The following is a 17,907-nucleotide window of genomic DNA, read 5'->3' as shown; positions in this document are numbered from 1 at the left end:
TCTTTCCCAACACAAGGGCATCAAAAATATTAATGTATGTTTTTAAATATGCACTTAATTTTCATGTTTAAACTTTTGATAATTCAAGGTTTTATCTTGTTGAAAGGAATAAGGCAGCAATTCACTTTAGTTTTATTTCTCAAATGGCTTATAGTTTATCTTCTCCCCACAGATTTATAAGATGGCTGTTTATTCTGTGTTAACATCTCATGTATTTGGGAGCTATTTCTGGATCCCCTAAGCTGTAGCATCAATTTGCCCATGTGTTCTGGACTAGTGCTCTTTCATTTAGTTACTAAAGCCTTATCATGCTTTGCCATGTGGTGGTAATCACTCTCCTTTTTATAGGATTTCTGAGCCAGTCTGAGTTTCACTTGACAGAACATTCTGCTAAGCCTTATACCCTCCCTCCCCTTGGAGGAAATTACATTGAAGTTTATGGATTCATTTGGAAAAGTAACCTCTTTACCCTATTGAGGTTTTTAACCAAGAATAAATTATGACTTCAGGTTTTTTCTGATGTCTACTGGTAAAGTTTTACAGTTTTCTTTAACTGGTTTCTTCTTAAAGTTTTATGATATTGCTGCATTTTCAAAGAGGATTATTTTCTCTCATTATTATGTTTTCAAATACATTATTATACTATATGTTAAGATACCAAAAAGCTCCTAGTTTTTGTATGCACTTTCATAATTGCCCACCTTAAAATGCACTCATTATTTCTAATTTTTTTCAGTAGACTCTTTTGAACTTTAGAGTCATGTAACCATACTAACTATAAAGAAGAGTAATTTTGTTTCTTTTGCAGTATTCTTTAATGCCTCTTTATTAAATTAAAAAAAAATTTTTTTGAGGCCACACCTGCAGCATACAGAAGTTCCCAGGCTAGGGGTCGAATCAGAGCTATAGCTGCCAGCCTACACCACAGCCAGAGCAACGCTGGATCCTTAACCCGCTGAGCGAGGGCAGGGATTGAACCCACATCCTCATGGATACTAGTCGGATTTGTTTCCGCTGAGCCACAATGGGACCTCCCTCTGACTCTCATTTTTATGTCTCACTGCCTTGGATTGAGTGCCAATATTATTCTAGAATAATATTAAATAATAATGTTGAGAACAGGATTATTGTTTTGTTTCAAAATTTAATGGAAATTTTCCTAGTGTTTCACAAAGATACCAGTGCTTGTTTTGAGAAAAAAAAATTTTTCATCAAGTTAAATGTGTGGCCTCCTGTCCTGCTTAACACGTATTATGTTTATAAATAAATATTAAAATTTTACCAAATACCTTTTTTTTTTTTTTTTTTTTTTTTTTTTGTCTTTTGTCTTTCTTTTGTTGTTGTTGTTGTTGTTGCTATTTCTTGGGCCGCTCCCGCGGCATATGGAGGTTCCCAGGCTAGGGGTCTAATCGGAGCTGTAGCCACCGGCCTACGCCAGAGCCACAGCAACGCGGGATCCGAGCCGCGTCTGCAACCTACACCACAGCTCACGGCAACGCCGGATCGTTAACCCACTGAGCAAGGGCAGGGACCGAACCCGCAACCTCATGGATCCTAGTCGGATTCGTTAACCACTGCGCCACGACGGGAACTCCCCCAAATACCTTTTGATCTTAAGTGATCAGAAGGTTTTTATCCTTTGGCTCATGGATATCATGAAATACGTTTAAAAGGTTTATCATATTAAACCACCCTTGAATACTAGGAACGAGCCCTCACTTGGTTATTGTGTATTATTATCCTAATGTTCTGCTGGGTACTATTTGCTGGTTCTTATGCGGCATTTTTCATCAACTCAAAGTGAGATGAGTCTGAATGCGGTATAATGGTTATGGCCTGGTTTCCTTCTTGACTCTTCTCTGCAACAGTTTAAATAGCATAAAAATAGTCTTTCTTCAAGGTCTGAAAGACTTTCTGCACAAAACCATTTGGTACTGCTGCTTTCTTTAGGCACAGATTACTAAACCCACAAATGTTAACAGGAGTTTATTTTCCTTGTGAATTGTACCTTTCACCAGGATAAAGTGACCTTTGTGGTCAGCCTGGTAATAAAGTGGAGCTGATTTAGAGGAACTGGAGGCAAGAGAAAAAGGATTCATTATTGCAATGACCTGAACACAATAAAGAAAGGGGCCAAGGTAATAGCAGTGAGGGGGCAGGGAGAAATGATACAGAAATGTTACAAAGCTAGCTTTCGGCTTCCTTTTCTGCACAATCTAAGAGGTCATAGCCTCTTCCTGCATTAGCTCCTCATTGTATATGCTTTCCTCTTATTCTTGAATTGTCTCCCATTTATGTTGCATATCATCAACGAAAACAGTTAGCTCCAGAAGGAAGGCTATCTTATCATTCTTTTGTATTGTTCTCCCTGCCCCTGCTTTTTAGGACCACACTGGTAGCATATGGAGGTTCCCAGGCTAGGGATCAAATTGGAGCCGCAGCTGCTGGCCTACACCACAGCCACAGCAATGTGGGATCTGAGCTGTGTCTACGACCTACACCACAGCTCACGGGCGATGCCAGATCCTTAACCCACTGAGCAAGGCCAGGAATCGAATCTGAGTCTTCACGGATACTAGTCAGGTTTGTAACCCATTGAGCCACAATGAACACTCTCCTTTTGTATTCTTTAAAGCCCACTCTTAGACACATACCGGGTGACTCCTTACCTGATTGATTCATTTATTAGGATGAATAAGATATTGCTATAATGCTGCTCACCAGGAATAAGGAAATTAGTGGATTAGGTGTTTTCTGCATTAAAATCATGAGATTAGAAAGGCAGGACTAAAAACAAAGGAGGAGCAAACCAAGCCTCAATGTGAGAGGCTCTGTGGTCCTGATTTTTACTGGGTGACCACCTCTTATGCCAACCAATTCCTTTCTACCTATTCTCCAGAGAGCACCCTGCAGGTACAGTGACATCCACAGCCCTTAGAAAGGGGTGGTGAAGGCCATCGTTTGAGAAAACCCAACTATTATTATTCGACTGACCACAACTTCCAAGTCAAGTTGCCAATCGAGGGGCTTTAACAACTTATCTGTGATGCTGGCAGTTCTCATGCCCACCTAATGCCTCCTGCTGGTTTGGGGGAGGCTAAGCCACTAAGGACTGTCCTGAAAGGAGAGGGGCACGAGACTCACCAGGTTGTCCAGCATCCTCATGAGGGCCTCAAACTCGTGCTCACCCAGCCGGCTCTTCTGCATGGGCCCAAAGGTGCTCCCTGCCCACTGCACGGAGCCCACCTCATGCGGCCGGTGCTTCTCCTGCTCCAGAAGGATGAGGTTCTCCACGCCCCCCGCGCTGGACAGAGCAGACACCTGTGGCAAAGAACAGAGAGCCCTCAGCTCACACACACGTGTGCCAGTGTACACAGACACGCCTGTGCATGCACCTGCGCTCCTGGGTGTAACAGAGAGTGGGGGTCTGGGAAGATTGGAAACAGAAATGTCTGGAAAACAGAGCTGGATTTGGCTTCTTCCTTCCAGAGGAGAGCCACTCCAAACTTGTAGGGCACATGCCCACTTCCAGGGAAAGAGGTATTTGTGGTTTCTTTCCTAATGTTAGCTCTCAGGAGGACATAGCAGGTGTTAAACCTTAAAAATAAAACAATACGGAGGACTGAAAAGTCACCTGGAACACAGGCCAATCTCAGAACATGATTATTCTGGGAAAGGAGGGAAGACAAGAAAAGGGGACTTTAATTCTTGTCTGTGATATTTTACTTCTTCAAGAGAAAAAGGCCGTTGATCTCTGTTAAATCTGGTGGGTAGTGGAGGTGTATTATATTATTCTCTGCACTTTTCTATGTGATTGAAATATCTCTCCTTTAAAAAAAAGAAAGAAATTGAGAATTTTGTCTAGATACTCATGTTGCAACAGAACAAAGGGTGGGGAAAAAATGTAAATGTAATGTATACATGTAAGGATAACGTGATCCCCTTGCTGTACAGTGGGAAAATAAAATAAAAAAATAAATAAATAAATAAAAAGAAAGAAAGAAAGAAACTGGCTTGAAAGAAATAAACTGGCTTCTAGGGCAGTAAAACATGAGTGTTGCCCATTGGGCTGAATGAGTCAGTCTAAAGGAAGCCGATCCTCTGTGATGGGTTAGCCAGTCACGGAAGACCAGAAAAAAGAGACGGATTAAATGCTGACATCGTAGCCATGCACTACATAGGGTTAGGACGCTTTCAGAAACAGACTTGGAGCATCTGCCCCGCTGTCAAGGCTCCATGGGAAGGGGACAACACAGGTGGTTACAGGCAATGGACTTTGAGTTTTAGGGCAGGAGGTGTATGAATAAAGCAGACGATTTTAGAATGATCCTAAAAACTCTTCATCCAACTCATCTCATTTTTTAATTTACGCTCATCTGAAAGTATATTCAATTTACTCCCTGTGCCCACCACTCAGATATAAACTGGTTATGATTTGGCTTCTGGGTAGGCCCAGATATGGAGAGAGATGGTGATTTCCAAGTATTGTAGAGTCAGTGTTTTGTGCTTCACATCAAGACACCAGCATTCTCTCCACATCACTAATTATTAGAGAAATGCACATCATAATTACAGTGAGGCGCCACTTCACGCAGGTCAGAATGGCTACCATTAACATGTTTACAAATAACAAATGCTGGAGAGGGTGCGGGAACCCTCCTACACTGTTGGTGGGAATGTAAATTGGTACTACCACAGAGGTTCCTCAGAAAACTCAAAATAAAATTAGCATATGACCCAGCAATCCCACTTCTGGGATATATCTAGACAAAACTATAATTCAAAAAGGTACATGCACCCTTATGTTCATAGCAGCCCTACTCATATTAGCCAAGACATGGAAATAACTAAATGTCCATCAACAGATGAATGAATTAAGATGTGGTATATGTATAATGGAATACTACTTAGCCATAAAAAATAATGAAATAATGCCATTTACAGCAACACAGATGCAACTAGAGATTCTCATATTAAGTGAAGTAAGTCAGAAAAAGAAAGACAAATATCATATGATATCACTTACATGTGGAATCTAAAATATGGCACAAATGAACCTATCTGCAAAAGAGAAACAGACTCACAGACATGGAAAACAGACTTGTGGTTGCTAAGGGGGAGAGGGAAGAAATGGGATGGACTGAGTTTGGGGTTAGTAGGTGAAAACTATTCCATTTAAAATGGATAAACAACAAAGTCCTACTGTATAGCACAGGGAACTCAATCCAATCTCCTGGGGTAGACCTTGATAGAAAATATTTTTTTAAGAAATAAAAAAATTTTAAAATAATGTGTGTATATACACATATGTGTATATATATCTATGACTGAGTCACTTTGCTGTATAGCAGAAACTGGCACAGCATTATAAATCAACTACACTTTAATTTTTTAAGAAGGCACTAGCATTTTGATTTAATATTTGATATCCATGTAGCCCTGCGTATTACAGAGGAACTGCTCTGGTTATATAAACTTTCAGTGTTCCAGTTTTTGTGCCAGTTATTGTTTTACTGAAAACGAAAGAATCCAATTTAGCTTGCTGACAAACACAGGCCTATGAACCCACAAGGATCCTGAACACACTCCAGAGTGTGTTTAATTCACCAGTGTTAACACCTGGCCCCTATGAGACTTCCTGGAGGTCAGCCAGGCAGCCTTTCCAAGGTGACTCCCATCACTCTGTGAAAAGGGACAAACGAGGACAAACATTTTCCGTGCCCTCTTCATCCAAGACATGTGTCCAATGGAGGCCTCCATTTTTATCTGAAAAAGGTGATTCTACACTCTGCAAACATAGAGACCTTAGAGGCCATTTATTCCATCCTCCTACCAAAAGTAAAAGTCTGTGTCTAATATTCCTAGAAGGTGGTCGGCTCCAGGGGCGTGGGAAGGCAGCCTAGTGTACTGCTTCCTCCAAATGTAGAAGGGTTACAGTGAATTGATACAGACTACATTGAGTTGAAAGTTACTTTTTATTAGGCCCATTCAGCAGAGGGTCCCAGTTCTGCCCTCTTAGCCTTGAACTACTGAAAGTTCTTCCCCCCCAGCATTGAGGCTGAGAGTGTAGGAACATGCTCCCATCTGCCTATAACAGAGCTCTCATAAGTAGTGAATCCCAGCTGATTGATCATTTACCTAGTTCATCCCGGACTGACCAAGACACAGGGCTTCAGCCTAGGTCCCTGACACCCTGACTCGAGGTGCCAGCTCTCTGAGGGAGAGATTCCAGCCTCCCTTCTGACCTTTCCCACCAACCTTGCGGCTCTGAGAAGCAGTGCAATGTGGTGTTAAGAATATGGACTCGGGTATCAGACTGCCTGGGTTTGGATCCTGGCTCTGCCACTTACTAGCTGTGTGACTTTGAGCAGCTATTTACCCTCTCTGTGCCTCAGTTTTCTCAGCTGTAAAATGAACATAGTAGCATCTACCTCATGAGGATTATTTAAGGTAATACTTGTAAAGCACTTAGAATAGCACCTGGTGGGTACAAATCTTTATGATAAACAAATTCCAAGGTTTTTCCATGAAAGGCTGAGAAGCAATGGCTATTGCTGGGGCCTGGTCATTCATGGAGGAGGCGAGAACTGCCCATATCCTTGTAAGAGCTGTCTCCTTCCACCTCCCTCTTCCCCTGTCTGTTTCCATGGCGATGGGCAGCAGCTGGGAAATTGCCTGAGCTTCTTCCCATCTGCCTATAACAGAGCAGAGAGCTGCCTCTCTCGGCTGAGGATGACCCAGTTTCCTGGAACCCCAAACTGATGGGGAGCAAAGAGAATATGGTCCCCAGGAGAATGGAACAAGCTCTTAGCCTTGAACTACTGAAATGACCACAGACACATTTGCTCATTTGCCAAGGACACTGAGGCAGAAAACTAGTCCTACGATGGTTACAGAACTTCAGTGCTGGACATTCGACCAGAAACGACCCTTCCAGGAGCTGCAATCCCAACAGCATCTGCAGGCTGCTGGTACCTGGGCTTCTCCAGGGCTTAATCCACCCACATCCTCGATCGAATCGCTCCTGTTTTTCTTCCACACCTTTCAGCTCCTTTTCTCCCTCTGGAAGCCTTGCGGCTCCACCAAGTGAACAAAGCCACTGGAGCTTTTCTGGGGGTTACCTGCCCTCATCACCCGATGCACTTTTAAAAGGTCACATCAAACCAGTCCTGACTGAAAAGACAGTGACAGCAGGCAGGGCCAAGAGGAGCAGCTGGGCCTCTGGCTGGCAGCTCTGCCCTTTCATGTCCCCAGCTGCTAGATGCCCATCCTCCCTTTGGTTAAATTGCAGTGGCCATTTCTGGGGATCTGGAGCTGATGGGAGGTATATTTCACTGGGTGTGTTGGGAGAGACACTTGGGCACCTGTGTCCATTCATTTTTAGGGCTGGGCTATCTTTGCAAAGGGATAAGCCTTTTTCATGAGCTGTGTTCTCATGGAAGCCTCTTCTTCAGGATAACGATGGGGAGCTCCTCAGAGTTCAGATGTGGAGAAGGGAAAGCGGGCATATCAGAGGTTCTGCCAGGTTCTAACAGCAGTCAGGGGTCAGAGTTCAGGGCCAGGATCATCGGATGGGGGAGGAGGGGTAGGGGGAGTATCTCACATCACTCCCTCTAACACCTCTTCATCCCCGAACTCTCAACATATTCCTTATAAACCACTGAGAAAAGCACCGCGTGTATAGCCTCCACCAGTGATGCCGTGATCCCATTCTTCCCCCATAAGGCCCAAGAGGAGGGCAGACCGGCTTCCTTGGGGCGCTGCTCTGCCCAGACCAGCCAGGAGAGGGCAGGCGGGACACCAAGAGGGCCCTGCAGAGAGCTGACTCATCCGGCCTCCCCTTCTGTCAACTGAGTCCTAAAAATACCATCAGCAACACCTCTCTGAGTCTGAAAGGCCATCCTCACAAGGGCTCTATAAACCCGTGTCTGCAGTGGAGGATGTGGAGGCTTGTGGAGGACAAGGCCCCGACCCAAGGGCACACAGCCTGGGGCTGGGAAGGATGGCGCCCAGTCAGGCTGCAAGGCCCCCTCCTCCCCCCGACGGCTTGCCGCACTGAAAGGAGCATGTGCTTGGCTTATCCAACACCACCTTGTTATCTGATGAAAACACGGGATGTATATTTTCCCATTGCTTCTCCACCAACTTGTCTAGGGGTCCACGACCGCTGACACGCCCCACCCTCCCTCCATCTCATCCTTTACTGGTTAGGAGAATTCTAATGGGCTCCCTGGACATCACCTTGGGGCTTCCCTTGTATCAGTCCTGCCTCTCAATCCTCTACCTTGGCTTACTCTCCACATCTCTTTCTGGACTTGACCATGTTCATGATCTATGCAAACTACCCTCCTTCAAACAAAGAAAAGACCTATCTGTGGGGTGTCTATGGGGCACAGCTAGATGTAACGGAAACACCCAGTTAACACAGGAGCATGGTAAGTTCGGTTCCTCCCCCTTCCTGCTGATGAGCTCCCCATCCTGAGCACTGATCCCCAAACATTGGGTGTGCCCCATGAGACAACGGTGATACAAGTTTTTAAAGCTACAGAACTGATTCTAAGTATGAAACTTGAGAAGAATAAGCTGATGTCAAGGCAGAGAAAGAGCGTGAGGCTTTTAGAGGGCTAAGCTCAAAGTTCTCCCTGAACCCCGACCTTTGCCCACAAGCCCCCACTTGAGCCCCTCCTTGGCCCACACCCCAGAGGAACTTGCTCACCTGGATCTCACACGCAGCCTGCAGGTGGAAGACCTTATAAAACGCCTCCTCCACGGTGTCACCCAGAGCAACCACTCCATGGTTTCTTAGCACCAGGATCTGGAGAGGAGCAAACAGCCAATTAAAACTTTAATACGTCGGAAATCAAAGTGTTTGAATACATGTTAAAAACAACGACAAAACTTTTTTTTTTTTTTGGTCTTTTTGCCATTTCTTGGGCTGCTCCCGCGGCATATGGAGGTTCCCAGGCTAGGGGTCCAATCACAGCTGTAGCCACCGGCCTACGCCAGAGCCACAGCAACGCGGGATCCGAGCCGCGTCTGCAACCTACACCACAGCTCACGGCAACACCGGATCCTTAACCCACTGAGCAAGGCCAGGAATCGAAACCGCGACCTCATGGTTCCTAGTCGGATTCGTTAACCACTGCGCCAACGACGGGAACTCCAACAACGACAAAAGTTTAAGTCTTCTAAACCTTAGTGAAGAGGAAGAGAATGTTCATTTTATTCAGCTCAGTTTCCAAATCCTATCCTACGGGATGGGGAATCCTATGGGATCCCCACCTCATTCCGTACTCATTCTCCCTATCCAAACGCCCAATGCTCCCCACCCCATGAGTTTTAACATCTAAAGAATGTTTAAAGCATCCATCTTAAGAAATTGAAGATGCATTTTAAAACAGACTAAAGAGCTTGGTGGATTTCTTTGGGCAAGCCTGGGTTTTCCAATGCCCCAAAGAGCTTAGAAGTCAAAAAAACCTAATGTTTGTGTTAAAGTGAATGAAATTATTCGCTGTCTAACACGAGGGTGCAAGCTCAAAAGCTATCTCTTGCCTGCTGTGAGTTAGTGGACTTAGGAGTCAAAGCCATGGTGGGAGGGGCAGGAGGGGACGGGGGCTCTCGAGGTAGCCCTTCAGAAACCAGCGAGTCCGGTCACCTCTGTGATCCTCAAGTTTCCTCCCCACAATCTCAGGGAGGCGCCCTGGCAACTCTGAGATCCAACAGTTCCATGAAAGAGGTCAGAGTGACCTTTGAATCACTCCCTAGTTTTCCTAATAAGGAAATAGCTTAAAGAAACGGACAGTCTCCCAACTGACTAGGGGCAGAGTTGGAACCAGAACCCAGGCTCCCTGCTGGTGTGGTGGTTCTGACTCAGCAGGGGCAGGCAGATCGAAAAGGGGGGACAAACAGCAATGCGTTTATCCTGAGGTCCAGGGGCACCCTCCCTATCAGAACCTCTTCTTGGTTGGTTTTATCCTCAAGGACTCTGAACGACACACCTGGGTGATACCCACCTGGGAGCTGGGACACAGACCCACATATCATATCTGTCCTCATAGCGCCTGGGCTGAGGTCCGGTGGCCTAAGCATCGCATCCTCTCCTGCTGAAAACAGCTGGAGTTGTTTCCTCTCAGGATCCAGAGAAATGGAAAAAGACCATGACTCTGGCCCACAAAAGATGTTGCAGGTAACCAACACCCCATCTTGTAAATGTTTGTAGCATTTCACAGGTGTCCCCTCCCGGCACAGCTAAGGAGGCTTTAGAGAATGGCTGGAGGCGGTGGCAGGGATTTCTGCTCTGCCTCAGAGGTGAGAAGACAGGGCCTCTCAGATGGGAGGTGACTGAGGAGGGGTGCCTTTCAAGGAAGGGGGCAGATGTCCATCAACCCAGGCTTGGCTCTGAAACTTCCCACACTAAACTGACCGGCCCTAATTATGTGCTGTTACAAAATAGGTCTTCAGCTTAAATCAAACCGTAATAATGAGATTTCGTTTACCAAGTTAGCCAAAAAAAAAAAAAAAAAAGATTAACATTCAAGTTTGGAGAGACTGCATGGAAACAGCATTTTCATATACTGGTCATGGGGGGGTGGAATTTGATAACATGAATTAAAAGTTTTAAAATATGCATCCTGGAGTTCCTGTTGTGGCTCAGCGGAAACAACTCTGACTAGTATCCATGAGGATGCAGGTTCGATTCCTGGCCTCACTCAGTGGGTTAAGGATCCAGCATTGCCCTGAGCTGTGGTGTAGCTCACAGACATGGCTTGGATCCTGCGTTGCTGTGGCTGTGGTGTAGGCTGCAGACATGGCTTGGATCCTGCGTTGCTGTGGCTGTGGCGTAGGCCGCAGACATGGCTTGGATCCTGCGTTGCTGTGGCTGTGGCGTAGGCTGGCAGCTGTAGCTGGATTTGACCCCTAGCCTGGGAACTTCCATATGCTGTGGGCACGGCCCTAAAAAGACAAAAAATAAAAATAAAATGTGCATACTTAGGAATTTATCCTAAGGAAAACACAAAGACTCAGCTGAAGGAATTTTCATCACAGAGTTTTTTTTCTCAAGAGAAAATGTGTGGGTGGGAGCTTTTCAATGTCCAACTCTAGAGGACTGTCCAGGTAAATGGTGGCACAGCCACTCGTACAATGAGGTATAATTTAAAATAGTGCTGCAGAAAGTATTTTCTAACATACAAACATTGCTAAAGGGGAAGAGGAGAATGTATTTTATAATCCTAGTTTTGTAAATCTATGTGAACTGACATAGGGCATGCAACAGCATCTCAGGGTAGAATGAAAGATTTTTATTTCACTTTTTGGGGTTATTGTTGTTTGTTGCCAGTGAACATTTGTCCCTTTTGTGATGTCAGTTTTTGACAGGCCCACCCAGAGCATCTTCCCGGAACCAAACCTTGCAGGTGGGTCCAAGGCACTTCTGCAGGTTGATCCGATCGGCTTCCTGCTCCATCTCGCCATTGAAGTCGAAGTAGGCCATGTCCCCCACCAGCAGGGCGTTGTGGGACACAGGCAGGAGGCCCCACTTCATGGCTGACACCTTTAGTGAGGCGATGGAATAGTTAGCCCTGCAAATCTCTCCTGCCACCCCACCGACCGTCCCTCTGTCACATTTGCCCTTTCCTGGGAGGGCACAGTCCAGGTGCATCTGGGGATGGGCGGGGGGAGGGAGGGAGCAGAGGTGAAAGGCACACCCTTCCCCTGGCTCGGCTCTGGCTTTCTCCCTGCCTCCTCTAATGTCTTCGTGTCACAGTTTTCCCAGCAGCCCTATCAATGTATCACTTCTAAAACTGCTGCAAAGATGTTTGTCTTTCACTGTCTAACTTCACTTACTATGACAATCTCTAGGTCATATGATATCACTTATATGTGGAATCTAAAAAAAAAAAAGGATATGAATGAACTTATTTGCAGAACAGAAACAGACTCATAGACTTTGAAAAACTTCTGGTTATCAAAGGGGACAGGTGGGGGGTGGGGAGGGATGCACTGGGGGTTTGGGACTGGCACATGCACACTGAGCTATATGAAATGCCTGGCCAACAGGGACCTGCTATGTAACACAGGGAACTCTACCCCATCTTCTGTGATAAACTATATGGGAAAAGAATCTGAAAGAGAATGGATGGGCATATACATATAACTGAATCCCTCTGTTGTACAGCAGAAATTATCACAACCTTGTAAATCAATTATACTTCAATAAAACTTAAAAAAAGGAAAATAAATAAATAATAAAACTGCTACAAAGGATAACAAATGAACCTATCTACAGAAAAGAAACAAACTCATGAACATGGACGTGGACTTGTGGTTGCCAAGGGGGAAGGGGAGAGGATGGGACGGACTGGGAGTTTGGGGTTAGGAGATGTAAACCACTGAACTTGGAGTGGATAAGCAATGAGGTCCTGCTGTACAGCACAGCAAACTATATCCAGTCACTTGTGACGCGGCGTGATGGAGGATAAGGTGAGAGAAAGAATGTGTATATATGTGTGTATGACTGGGTCACTTTGCTGTACAACAGGCATTGGCAAAACATTGTAAATCAACTATCATAAAAACCATTTTTTTAAATTGCTGCAAAGAATAAACTCAAGGGATGGTGCACTGCTTCCCACTCCAGCTTGGCTCTTATCCTAGGACCTGGGAAGAGGCTGGGCTGGTGGACTTGGCACCAGGCGGGGGTGAAGCAGGGTCCCTGGGGTGACTTGATCAAGACCCTCCACCTGGGGGTCAGTGCAGAAGCAGCCACGACAACACCTCGCTGACAGGGAGGCCCATTGAGAAGCCCCATCTGACTCACAAAGGGGCCATGCAAGTGCCAGGGAACAGGGTTAAAACCTAGGCTGCAACCTCCATGCCGCAATCCCCGCCTTTTACTAAAAGCAAGGAGCGTGGAGACGTTAGGAGAGCCTCTTGCCCTCCTCCACTCATCTTGCCCCACATGTAAGCCCTGGCATGTACATCACCCAGGCTTAGTCCAAATTCTGGAAGGTCTGAGTGCTTGTAACTGGTGTTTTTTGTGGAGAAAGGCACAGGCCAGCGACAGGTCTGCTGTCCCCCGTGGTTGTGTGGCCCGGGGTGAGGGCTGAGGGAACCCCCAGAACTGCACATCTCTGTCTTTCCAAGTGCATTGCAGTGTCCTAGGTAGACATGGAGAAATGCCCGGGGACCCTGGGGACAGCCTGCTCCTTGAGGGCTTCATTCTGCTCTCTCCCAGTTCTCCTTGCTCCCATCCCAGCGCTCAGCCTGCCCTGTGAAAAGTGGGCACAGTGCCAGTTCCCACCATCTGATCTTCTATCAATACCTGCCCTCGCAGAGCCTGGGCCATGGGGGCAGGTGCTAGCCTGATCTAAGCAGGGACATGGGGATGCCAGCATGCGTAGAAGTGGTGCTGGTCTGCATATGAAGTATGTGGGGTCCGGGGGAGCAGACATCACCCATCTTCCCCTCTCTCCCCAGCCGAGACGTCCAAGGTTAGAACAATGGAGCGGAGGAAGTTGCCTCCATGGGTGTTCCCTTTCGTCGCCTTGGCCTGAGTTCCAGGGCATCTTTCCAGAACTGTTTTAAGTGGTGAGATGGCTCTTAGCTTGGGGGCTTATGTCATTCCTCCGGGAGACTCTCAGAGAGAGGGGCCACAGGTCTGCGGCCAGCCTTGGGGACTGAAATGCTGGCTGAGGAGCCCACACTCACCGCCGCGGTGGCTGGGGTGTGAAGGTGGATGATGCAGCGGACGTCGGGTCTGGCAGCGTAGATGGCAGAGTGCAGACAGAAGCCTGTGGTGTCCACCGGGAAGCAGCTGCTGCCCTTCTCCACCACCTCTCCCAGGATGTTCACCTTGATCTGGGCGGGAGGGGAAGAGAGACTTCCAGCCACTGCCACCGGCAGGCAGAGGCCCCTTGCTTCCCTCCCCACAGATGGGCCAGGCGCTTCCCGCCTGCATCCACTCTCCACCACACCATGGACAACGTTTGTGCTTGGCGTGGGGGCCAGGGATCCCGTTCCGCCCTCAGAGTGAGCACGTGGGCTAATGGGAAGTAAAAGTGATTATGATTCAGTGGGACAAATACCAGCACAGAGCTTCTCAAACTTGACTGAGCCTAAGAATCAGCTGGTGATCCTGTCAAAATGCAGATTCAGATTCAGTAAAAGGCCAAGAAAGCGGCCTGAGAGTCTGCATTTCTAATGCGTTCCCAGGGATACAACCCTTGGTGAGGCAGTGCAAAAAGGGTCATTCACAGAAATCTCTAGAAGCAGACAGGGGGAGTTTAATCCCTGGAGAACAGGAGGGACAGAAAAGCCATCCCAGAGTACACCTAAAATAAGCCTTTTTCTTTTCTTTTCTTTCCTTTTTTTTTTTTTTTTTTTTTTTTTTTGTCTTTTTGCCATTTCTTGGGCCACTCTCGTGGCATATGGAGGTTCCCAGGCTAGGGGTCTAATTGGAGCTGTAGCTGCTGGCCTGCACCAGAGCCACAGCAATGCTGGATCCGAGCCGCATCTGCGACCTACACCACAGCTCACGGCAACGCCGGATCGTTAACCCACTGAGCAAGGGCAGGGATCGAACCCGCAACCACATGGTTCTTAGTCGGATTCATTAACCACTGAGCCACGACGGGAACTCCAAATAAGCCTTTTTCTTTCTTCCCACTTTTTTTTTTTTTTTTTTTTTGGCTGCACCTGTGGCATGTGGAAGTTCCTGGGCCAGGGATTGAACCCCTGCCACAGCAGTGACCTGAGCCACTACAGTGACAACACCAGATCCTTAACCTGCTGTGCCACAAAAGAACTCTTTTCTCCACTTTTTACTTGGAAAAAATTTTAATCATACACAAAGGTAAAGACCACAATAAAATGAACACCTGTTTACCAGTCACCTTAAAGCTAGGTCTTAAAGGACAAATAGAAAGTAGTCAATAGTCTTACAATCGCGTTTGACTCCAAGTGGCTAGTGGGTGTCATGGCTAAAACTCACACACCTGTGTGTGCGGGTGTGCACGCGTGCTTGCATGTGTATGCACGTGTGCATGCGTGCTTGCATTTGTGTGTGTGTGTGTATGAGTGTAGGTGCACGTGTGCACACTGTAGCTGGCTTGGCCACAGCTAAGCCATGGTGCCCCCTGCTTAACCTCAGTGAACATCATCAGAAAAGGCCACTTTTGACTCTGGCACGGAAGACAAAAGCCACTCCTTAATCACGTCTACACACAGACACAAACAACCTTGTTCACATGCAAAAATGACCACCGCTACCTCCCAGCTAACAGGAGACACTCACTGCTATTGCACCATTGGTGGCTTGAGCCTTGCTCCGTGCCTCCCTCCTGCTCCAAGGACTGCCCAGTGTCTGACAGCTGACTGCGCACCCCCCAGTGCCTCCTTCCTAGGCTCTCCCCCACATCGCCAACACAACCCAAATCCTGAAACAGGCCACCCTGGGGCTCAACACACTGTTCCTGGACGCAGTCTCCTAAAATCTAGCCTGACATCCAGGAGTCAAATGCCTAGAGTCAGTAAGTTGGGCTAACTAATTAGAGTTTAGGTTCCCCAGATTGCACTAGCTTTGGCCCCTCAAAACTGCAGTGCTGGGACATCCCAAATGCAGCACACAGGGCAGTTCTGCACACGCCCAGCATGCCCAGCTGGAGCCCAGACATGATGGTACCAAAGGAAGGATGGTGCCGCTGACAGCACTGGCTTAAGCAGATGCCAAGATGTTCAACAAACTGTCTCTAACAAAAGTCTATTTTAAGTGACTTTTACAGGATGAACATGACTTCCAAGTGGCCTGACCCCCAGGGGTGGCAGCAACCCTCCCGTCTCACATACTTAAACCTGTGAGAGTCTGATGCAGACCCTGGGTTCCCTTCAGCCCAGCTCGCCCATCTCCTCGGCTGGGTGGCCCACTCTCACTTCCCTCTCTGGCATGGTCTTTCTCTGCTCTCATGTGTTCCTTTTCTCAGCCTTGGTTGTGTGATCTGTTGTCACTCAAGAATCTCTAGAGCCTAATAAGACAGCCACTATCCCATGCCTCCTCTTGAGAACTGCTCTGGGGCCGTGGGGTGTTCGGATGCTGCCATTGTGCAAATCTGACAAGCAGCCCAGTGCCAGGACACACTTCGAGAGGGAGCACAGGTTGGGATTTCGTCCTCCCCACTCCCATCTCCAGCCACGCTCCCTAGTGCAGTGCATGAGCTGTACAACCACACATGGCAGCCTCAAGTCTACTCACAACCTGAACATCTCAAGCCTATGACTCACAAAACCTGTACCTCTCAGCCAGATCGCTTCTGCACCTTAGGCTAACCAGATCCCAGATGACTTCTCTCCTGACCCTGCCACCAGCTCCTCACACTCCATGCCACACCCCCAACCCAATTGCTCACCCAGCCCGCTGAGACCACTGGCCCAGAATTTCCTTCCCAGCTCACTGTAACAGCCCCCACTGGTGGTCCTGAGGTGGGTTTGCCTCCACACAGCTATCAGGGTGCAGCTTCTACAACTGGAACCTGATCACATCACCCACCTGCCCCATGATGCTTCGGAGGTTTTGCGTGTCCAACAGAATCAAGCCAACGCTCCATTTGCTATCTAGTCCTGCTCTCCTTCCCAGCCTCACCTCTAGACGGAATATGTGAGCCAGACTCAGCCGCTCTCCCGTCCTCAGGTTCACCGAGACCAGACGTGCACCTGGGCTTGGTGGGCTCCTGCTGAGGACATGGTCACTTCTGCCCAGCCCCTTGCTGTCGCCTTGGTCTGTGCCTGCTTATCCCATGGGCTGCTGAGGACTCTGCTCCTTGACCACTGGTTCAACCTAGACGCTCCTCCCAGTCCCCTCCACCTCTTCAGGCACCCGTTGGGCTCAGCGCCCCTCTTCATGCTCCCAAGCTTCCTTTGTCTCGAGTGTCTATCAGAGGACCTGCACTCCACGTTTCATCTCTGATGGCCTCACTGTCTCCCCCTCCAAACTGTAAATGCCTGAAAGCAGAGCCTGGGCCATCCCTGTGTCCATGGTCCCAGGCTGACTTGGCCATAACTGCCTTGGGTGACCCTGTGCAAGTCACTGACCTCCCCTGGCCACCAGTGTCCTCTCCCACCTGTAAAAGTGGCCTAGCTGGTCCTCCAGGTCCCTCCCTGCGCACATATTTTGAGATTTTGCCAGGCCTCTCTTTTGACTGAGTACCTGGACTCAACATCTGAGCGTGTCTCATGCCTGGCAGAGACCCCAGGCAGCATCCTCCTTTCCCAGGCTCCTGGCACAGCAGCCACAGCCCTGCATCTAAGAAGCACTGGACCTCTGCTTCTATAGCAATCCCTTCTACTACTTTCCTCGCTCCAACCAGAAATCCTTTCTGATTGAAAGCAATTCTGGAAGTTTCCTCCTACCCCAAGGCAGAAGGAGCAGGATGACAGAAAGTCTCTCTCTCGTGGCACTAGCACTACAAGAGTCTTGCATTGCTTTGGGACAATGTGTCCCAACCCCCATCCCCTGCCAGCTAGGAGAGCGTTCCAACTCCGAACATTTGTGGTCCAATCCCAGGCTCAGAGGCCTCTGGGCCCATCTCTTCTCCTGCCTCCCTCCTACTGTGCTTGCTGCCTGCACCTCACATTTGGTCTCTTGGTCACAACATGCTCAGTTGCACTCAGCTTGTTTTGATGTCCATGTAACTTCTTTGTCAAGACTTGGGCAGTGAGATGCCAGACTGTACTTACCAGGCTGGATGCTGTGACTTCACTGCAAGAAACTCCCTTCGGGCTGATTAGGAAGTGGTCCTGCTCCTTGCTGACTCTCAGCTGGAGGAAAAAACACATATTCTCAGCAGCAAGGATGGAGAAGGGTCATTTCCAATGACTCGCTGCTTGAACTCCCTCTTCTTCTAAATCCACGTCACC

The 17,907-nt window shown here is 47.8% G+C and overlaps 1 protein-coding gene across 2 annotated transcripts in view; it reads right to left on the bottom strand.

Moving 5' to 3' along the window:
• Positions 1–17,907, bottom strand: part of ADD2 (adducin 2) — a 115,880-nt gene that overhangs the window by 21,767 nt on the left and 76,206 nt on the right. For both annotated transcript variants that reach the window (XM_021087396.1, XM_021087397.1), the window contains exons 6-10: positions 17,728–17,808; positions 13,708–13,857; positions 11,408–11,551; positions 8,717–8,815; positions 3,145–3,321 (exon numbers count right to left, since the gene is read on the bottom strand). In XM_021087396.1, the coding sequence (XP_020943055.1) occupies positions 3,145–3,321; positions 8,717–8,815; positions 11,408–11,551; positions 13,708–13,857; positions 17,728–17,808 (651 nt within the window). The remainder of the gene's footprint in view (positions 1–3,144; positions 3,322–8,716; positions 8,816–11,407; positions 11,552–13,707; positions 13,858–17,727; positions 17,809–17,907) is intronic.

This window comes from Sus scrofa, chromosome 3 (assembly GCF_000003025.6).
Source record: "Sus scrofa isolate TJ Tabasco breed Duroc chromosome 3, Sscrofa11.1, whole genome shotgun sequence".
Lineage (NCBI taxonomy): Eukaryota > Metazoa > Chordata > Mammalia > Artiodactyla > Suidae > Sus > Sus scrofa.
The sequence above is the reverse complement of the archived record's forward strand: the minus strand, read 5'-3'. Positions and strand labels throughout refer to the sequence as shown.